Source organism: Cottoperca gobio, chromosome 6 (genome assembly GCF_900634415.1).
Source record: "Cottoperca gobio chromosome 6, fCotGob3.1, whole genome shotgun sequence".
Lineage (NCBI taxonomy): Eukaryota > Metazoa > Chordata > Actinopteri > Perciformes > Bovichtidae > Cottoperca > Cottoperca gobio.
Window position 1 is genome coordinate 22,960,343 of NC_041360.1, and position 7,881 is coordinate 22,968,223.

General features: G+C 41.9%; 1 protein-coding gene across 1 annotated transcript; it reads left to right on the plus strand.

Annotated features, from left to right (window-relative positions):
• Nucleotides 1-111: 111 nt before the first annotated feature.
• sv2 (synaptic vesicle glycoprotein 2) lies at nucleotides 112-7,283 on the plus strand. Its single transcript, XM_029433506.1, has 13 exons — nucleotides 112-245; nucleotides 976-1,068; nucleotides 1,273-1,434; nucleotides 1,935-2,097; nucleotides 2,327-2,448; nucleotides 2,955-3,118; nucleotides 3,194-3,274; nucleotides 3,441-3,539; nucleotides 4,096-4,184; nucleotides 4,565-4,692; nucleotides 5,130-5,225; nucleotides 5,318-5,477; nucleotides 5,748-7,283. The coding sequence occupies exons 1-13, from the start codon at nucleotides 152-154 to the stop codon at nucleotides 5,929-5,931; spliced, it is 1,635 nt and encodes a 544-aa protein (XP_029289366.1). The 5' UTR covers nucleotides 112-151; the 3' UTR covers nucleotides 5,932-7,283.
• Nucleotides 7,284-7,881: the final 598 nt, after the last annotated feature.

A 7,881-nucleotide genomic window follows, 5' to 3' on the forward strand; every position in this document is an offset into this window, starting at 1 on the left:
TTAGCTTCTCAGGAACACTTGGCAGCGCCTGGCAGTCATGAGACAGATGCAGTAGCGGTGTAAACAGTAACATGGACCTGGGCAGGGATTGTTGCAGTTGTGTGTAGCTGATTTGCCCAAAGCTCAGTGCCCATATTAGAGAGGGGGGGCGATGTCTCGTCACGTGCATACCGAAGACGCGGAGGCGCGAGAGCCGCTTCTCACAGGTAACTACCTGGAGCCAGCCGACCTGGACTCCGATGAAGGTAAAGTTGTTGTTTTTACACCCATGGGGAGCAAGATGACATATTTTTTAAATGAATAGTGGTGAAATGTAACTATAGGCTACATTTACTGAAGTAACATAAGTACAAATTCAAAGTACTTGTAGTGTATATATATATATATGAAATTACAATTTATCATCCTCCAAATGTTGATATTTTTCCTGATAAACTCAAAGGATGACGTCTTACTTTACAATTTGTGTAATTTCACCTACTAAATAAACTGTTTAAAAAGCCTTTTAGACCACAAAGCTGAAAACAGAACACACACGTGTTATTATGATTTTATAGAATATTATGATATTGCAGATATTGCTGTGCAGATTAAAAATTAGAAATTCCCAACAGCATAACGTATGCATCTACAGCAGTAAAATGCAGCTCACACATTAGCATCCAAAAACATCATATATAGGCTATAATGTAAAACACTGACATGGAACATTTTACTGCACAATGACTATTTTCATACTTTAAGTACATTTAGCTAATAATACTTACATACTTTTACTTAAGTACGATTTTGAATGCAGGACGTTTACCACTTATTGGAGTATTGCTGTTTATAGCCTATCGGTTAATGGTTGTGTCTATAGGACTGTGTCTAAGTGTCTGTACGCAGAGACACACATACAACTAACATTAATATTTAATCTCTATACTACTATGTTTCACTTCAGCTGTTTGTGTGTTTTTTGCTGCTTATTAGGTGAAATAATTTTCGACAGGAGTACATCAAACATCACTGACGCTGAGAGCGCACAGAGAAGATTAACATATGAGGAAGCAGTAGAGCTATCAGGTAAAATAATGTTCAATGGTGTTGCTGCAATTTTTGTGTTGCTATATAAATACATGGAAGGTGAAAGTTTTGCAAAAAGTCAATATATTGTTGATGTTTTGTGGTAAAAATCCCCCCTTATAAATCATTTTTTAAGGATTAAGGACGACATTACTGTTGAATATGATTCGTTAACGGATCTCCTGGTTTCTCTTTTGCTCTCAGGTTTTGGTTTGTTCCACTGGCTGCTGTTGGTGGTGTGTGGTTGGGCCAATGCCAGCGACGCCGTGGAGATTCTGTGTGTGTCTTTCCTCCTGCCAACAGCGCGCTGCGATCTGCTGCTGAGCTCTTCAGACATGGGCCTGCTGACTGCCAGCATTTTCCTCGGTGAATCACAGTCATTTAATAAATCAGTTATCATACCTGAGCTGCGGTTGATCGACAGACAAATTAATTAAAATAGCCAATTAAACTGTATTATCGTTCCAGTTTTTTAAGCAAAAATGCCAAATATTCTCTGGTTTCAGCTTCCCACATGACAGTTCACTGAATATCTTTGGGTTTTGGACTGTTGGTCTAACAAAACCAGCACAGTAAAGATCACCATGGGCTCTGAGAAATTAAGAATGGCACTTTTTTACATTTTAAAAACTACAATTATACAAATGAATCAGGAAAACGATCGATTGAGCCGGCACAGTTCACCTGTGAATACAATAACACAAGACAGTTATCAGTACAATGTAGATATTCAATCTAGTTGTAAAATCAATCTAAGGAAAATAAGACTGAGAGTCTACAGCTTTATTATTGTCTCTTTGTTGTACTGAGGCACAGCAATGCTACAAGCTAAATGCTAATGCTGCTATGTAATTCCTGTTTTCTAGGAATGATGGTGGGGGGCTACATGTGGGGATACCTGGCTGACCAGAGGGGGCGTCGCAGGATCTTGGTTGTGTCCCTGACAGTAAACGGGGTGTTTGGAGGTCTGGCCAGCGTGGCTCCGTGGTTCTGGCTCTTCCTGCTGCTGCGGTTCATCAGCGGCATCGGGTGAGTACATGATTTGCATTTAGCTGACGGCCACACACTGACTGAAGTATGTTTCAGTGCTTCGAGAGATCATACGGCAACCAACAAGGTCATCATTTGTATCCCTCTAACACCTACATGTGTCTTTCTAAATGACCCTCATTCTCACCAACCAGTGTAACGTTTTAAAATGCCTTCAAAACAGTCACAGACGGCACACGAATAAAATCTGTCTTCTGCCCCTCTGCAGTGTCGGCGGGTCCATCCCTGTCATCTTCTCCTACTTCTCAGAGTTTATGCCCCGACTGAGGAGAGGTGCGATGATCAGCGCTCTGGCCACCTTCTGGATGGCAGGAAACATCCTGGCTGCAGGTGGAGAATCCATAAATACAACTGTGTCTGTCTCTGTTGTAGCGTACGCATTATAATCATCTGGTGGCAGAAATCCCAGAGCTGGATCCATAGCAAGTTTAAATGGGTTTAATGTGAGGAAGCCCCTTTGTGAAGAAAGGTGGAAGTATTCAATCTTCTATTTAATTTATTAAGAGCAACAGGAATAATAGATCCTTTTTTATTTCATTAATGTTTTTCTAACTGCTCCACCCTCCAGTCCAGTAGGTGGCGGTAATGCACCAACTCCTTGTTTGCCAACTGCCAATACATAAAACAAAAGAAGAGACGTGACTGGTTTTGAAAGAGCAGAACAGCTGAGAGCAGTCTGAAGAATGTTTCTGTCTCCCTCACGTTTCACCCTACGACATTGTTCTCGCCTTAAAAACTTTAATGATTTAAATCCATCCTTCCAAATGTTAAAGATCCAGACGTAAAGTAATATCCCCATGTGTTACGCAGTGAGTGACTCTCTCTTGTGTCTGCAGGTCTGGCGTGGTTGGTGATTCCAAGAACCTGGGCACATTTCTCACTGGGCTCTTTGGACTTTCAGAGCTGGAGACTGTTTGTGGTGCTCTGCTCTGTTCCCAGCCTCACCTCAGCACTCCTCTTCAGGCTGCTCATGCCCGAGAGCCCCAAGTTCCTCATGGAGGTATTTAAAGTCCACACACTAGTTCTTGTGTTTTCTTCTGAGCCGTCTTTGAGGTTTGTGTCCCGTCTTTGCCAGGCTGGCCGGGAGAAAGAGGCTCTCCGTGTTTTCCAAGTGATGTTCCAGCTGAACATGTGTGGAAAGGGAAAGTCTTTACCGGTAAGAACTCTCTTCTGTCTCTCTACAACTCATTGTCTTTGTTTTGAATGTGGATATTGGAACCAAGAAACAGAAAAAGGTTTGTTCAAGTCCTCCAAACCCTTTCTTCACTCTACAGTATAACATGCTGTAAGTGTGACGACTCATCTTGAACTCTTTTTTGAAGGAGTTTCGTTTGTGCACCAGCTCCAAGAAACGAGAGCAACAGGAGGAGAGAAGAACTCGGGGTTCATGTACCGAGAGTCTGGCCTGTATTCTGAGAGAGGTAACGTCCAAAACTCAGACAAACTGAACATTCACAGAGATTGTTAGAGGTTGTGCGAGTCAGAGGACAGCTCAACGCTTCCCTCGCTGTTGGATGTGCGTCCTTGTTTGACATGAGGCAGCACGGTTGGGTTAACCTGCTATGCTTGCTGTAGACTGTCTGGACCCAGGTTTAGGGCTTATCTGCATTGTAAACTAATCTTCTGATTCAGTTCACATTTTGTTTGCATTTTAAAGTTCAGTAAAGTACGTCCTGTTTGCTTCCAAATACAAAATATATTCAGTTTACTTTCATATAGAAAAACAGCAAATTGTCACATTTTAGAAGCTGGAACTGGAGAATTTATCATTCATTATCCTGAAGTAGGTCCCACCATAAGGCTCTGAGTCAGTTATTGCAGTTTAGTTTCACGTATTCATAAACAAAATACAACTGGCACAAACCAGTAACTACTTTAGGACCGCCCGTTTGGTAATCCAGCATCTAACTAATCATTGTGTTTTATCATTTCCTTGTTTATTGCCATTTAAAATACTGTTTGTTGTTCAACCTGCAGGCCTTGATGCCCATTAGACAGATGTTTAATGGTTCTCTCAGATGCAGGAGCATCGCTCTGCTCGTAGTCTTCTACTGCATCTCCTTCGGGTGAGAAATCCCAATCTGCACGTCTACATGTAGAGTTAGGAGTATCTGTAGTGAAGCTGGAGCTCTCCTTTTGTACTTCTGTGTACAAAGTTCAGGGCTTGTACTTATCGTGGACGTTTCAACCCTGCTGATGTGATAGATCTACAGCAGGCGGCTCTGCAGCGAGAGATAACCTTCGCAAAATGTTATCTCCAACTAGCAAAAGTCCTGATACTTAACTGCCAAAACTGCTCACATTGTCTTTCATCTTTACCAATGTTGTACTAAATACTGCAGTCTCAACGTAGAACTTACACTCAGCTAACATTTATAAAAATAAATACAAGAAAAACTAACCAGTCAGTAAACGTGTGTGTGTGTGTGTGTGTGTGTGTGTGTAGTTACTACGGGCTGTGGATGTGGTTCCCGGAGCTGTTTAAGAGAATCGAGGACGGCGGCTCGCCCTGTGCCAACGTGTCCCTGCCGTCTCTTCTCCACAACCAAAGCTGCTACCCGGTGAAGGCAGCAGGTGTGTCCCCAGAAGACGTTCTCCTTGAACATTTGTGATGTTGTATTACGTCTGGATTTGAATGTGTTGCGTCTGATCACCCAGAATGCATCTGTGATGCCTCATTTTATGATTCTGACAATGTTTTTATCTTTTCCAAGAAGTTTAATGGAAACAAAGTGACTGTTCAGTGGCTTCACTTCCCAAACCAGAGACTAACCTACAGGCCAGAATATATAAATTATTAAGTTTCAATCTTAGATGAATAATAAATGCATATTTAATCGGAAGTCTTTCCTTTTTTAAATTAGTACCGATTTACACATTTCTTTCCAGGAGAATCACAGACCTGTGACATAAAGCTTTACCCCAATGCATGCTGGGATAGACTCTGCAACCCAAAGCTGATGAAAGCATGTTTCTTCCTCACCTTCCTGTATCTCTTCCTCACCTCACAGTGTATATGGAGGGCTTCATCATTGCTGCATCAAACCTCCCTGGAAACATCTTCACTATTCTCCTGATGGGCAACATCGGGGGAAAGGCTCTGCTGTGTGAGTCTCTCCCATGTATACACCATCGACATAACCAGCCTGTGTTACACCGTGCGTCTCCTCACCTTCTTCGTTTGTGTTTGCGTCTCCAGCCTGCAGCCTGCTGGTGTCCAGTTTGACTGTCTTCTTCATCTATAAGGTGCAGACCAAAGTCCAGAGTCTGGTTCTCTCCTGCATCTTCAGCGGCGTGTCTGTGATCGCCTGGAACGCCCTAGATGTGCTGGGAACGGAGCTCTACCCGACGCAGCTACGGTAACGTTCCTTAAAGGCTCCGTGTGGCCGTGTACGGACTCATTGATTGACATCTTCCTGAGTCTCCCGTTGGCTTTGTTGCACCTGTTAAGGCGGGACAAATGACACCTCTATCTAGCTATGATGGGAATTTACAAGGTCACAAATGGTCTGCCAATAAGAATGATATAAATATATTTACAGCAGGAGTTAACAGTTGTGGGGAACGTGTGAGGTCCTGCACTTATTAAAGCATGTCCTGGTGTTGCTCTTCCTCCTCCTTTCCTTCAGGTCCTCTGCTCTCGGTTTCTTCACGGGGGTGGGGCGAGTGGCGGCCATCATGGGTAACGTCGCCTTCGGAAAGCTGGTGGACTCGAACTGTGCCGTGCCCATCCTGCTGGTGTCGGCTCTGCTGCTGACCGGAGGACTGGTGGCTCTTCTGCTTCCACAGACCAGGCAGAGCGAGCTCACCTGATGCCTCAGAATATACGTTATAGAGATTAAATAATTAGAAAGCCTCTCCTTAATGTCCCTGTGGAGGCGGACCGGAGGATCGCTTATCTCCTGCTCCCAGAGGACGTTTGAATCGTCGTTCTTTGTGCCTTTTAAATGCCAACAATCACAGAGCTTGTCAAACGCCGGTGGGGACAGTCTCCACTTTCCAAGAATTGTTATTCAGGAAAGTGAAAAGAAATGCAGGTGTGTTACTATTTATTGTGAGGATTAAAGCGTGACGGACACCTTTTTGAAAAGTGTGTCAAAAACTCTCATGTTGTCTTCTAAAGGAGTCGTGTTGAACATGTTCGGTCTCCAGTGATTGGTTTAGAGGCTCAGAGGGATCTCGAAGGCTTTAACATGCGTCTGATTATCTAGAGTTTTGCTTTTAGTTAAGGATAAGTTAACTACTGCACATTCCACTTCTGCTTTCCTTTGTAATGTACGATGTAAAAGGACTGTCGTGGCCGTTTGTCAGGCTCAGCGATTTATACATTCCTTTTTTAAAACTCAAGATACATTTAAAATCTATGCACACAGAGAGAGAGAGGCGACTCTGGATCATTCTGCAGCCAACCTGTCGTGTCCCTGCACAAACTGGACCACAACAGTTCCTGTGGAAAACCAAAGAAAAGAGAGAGGTCGCTCATTTTCCGATCACAATCATTGTAAAACTAAAAAGTACAGAATAACAACGCGTTATATCTGAACTGTCGACGCGCTCATGTTCTCATCAGCGGTTCTTTAAAGCCGCCTGCTCCTCGTGACTACTGAAGACGTTTGTTTTATTTAATAAACATTACTTTTGTTTATCTCAGCCGTGTGTGTGTGTGTGTGTGTGTGTGTGTGTGTGTGTGTGTGTGTGTGTGTGTGTGTGTGTGTGTGTGTGTGTGTGTGTGTGTGTGTGTGTGTGTGTGTGTGTGTGTGTGTGTGTGTGTGGAACACCTGTAGAAGAGAAAGTTTAATTTAAAGGAATACTTCAATGAAAAGTATAAGAATAAAGTGGTTCCTCCAAATGTGTCCTTACAGAAAAACAAGACGCATGAGAATGTATCTGTATTTTTTTATTTATATAATAAATAAACTTGTAATACTTCAGGACCACATTTCACAACCACACACACACACACACACACACACAGTATGAATAAAACATACTTTGGATATTTTAAAGCCGATGCAGATAAAACTAACCAGACATGAACTAAATAATCTTATCCAACCGTTTCATAGAAAGAAGTCTCTTTTCAGTTACAGTAGAAGAAGAACTTCTTCCTCTTTACATTCTTCAGCATGACTGGACGTTTCAGGTTTTACTGGTAAACAAAGCAACAGGTAGAAAAAAAGGCCAAAATAAAAACGTGCACTGCTGCTGCTCCGTCTTCTATCACGAGCGTTTGACTGCAATATTCTTCCTTTGGTAAAACTTTCTAAAGGAAACTATAAATAAATACACAGATAATGTGTCGGAGAGAAGAAACGTGCAGCTGCAGGACACACGAGGGTCCGCCACGGAAGAGAAGCAACATGACCTGAACTCAAAACCAATAAAGAAGGCGTGAAAACGTCTGATCATAAACTTTCAATTATAATCTGTAGGTATTAGAATGTATTCTCAGAAACTCAACTTTACATGGAGTCAGTTATGTAGTAAACATAAGATATGTTGCTGGGGTTTAATCCTAAATTAATACAAATAAAAGTTGCAAAATGTCGAATTATGCATTTAAAAATTCATTAAAATTTGTTTTCAATCAACAAACAATTAAAATCGGAGGCTATTTTTATAATCCATTCACGTTTTTATTTTAATACATTTTTTAAACCAAAATGCCCAAAAAATCCCTCAAATTGAAATATTTAATGGTTTTAATTTGAATTAATCTTTGGGTTTTAGAGGCTGTTGTTGATATTTTCTCACATTTTATGG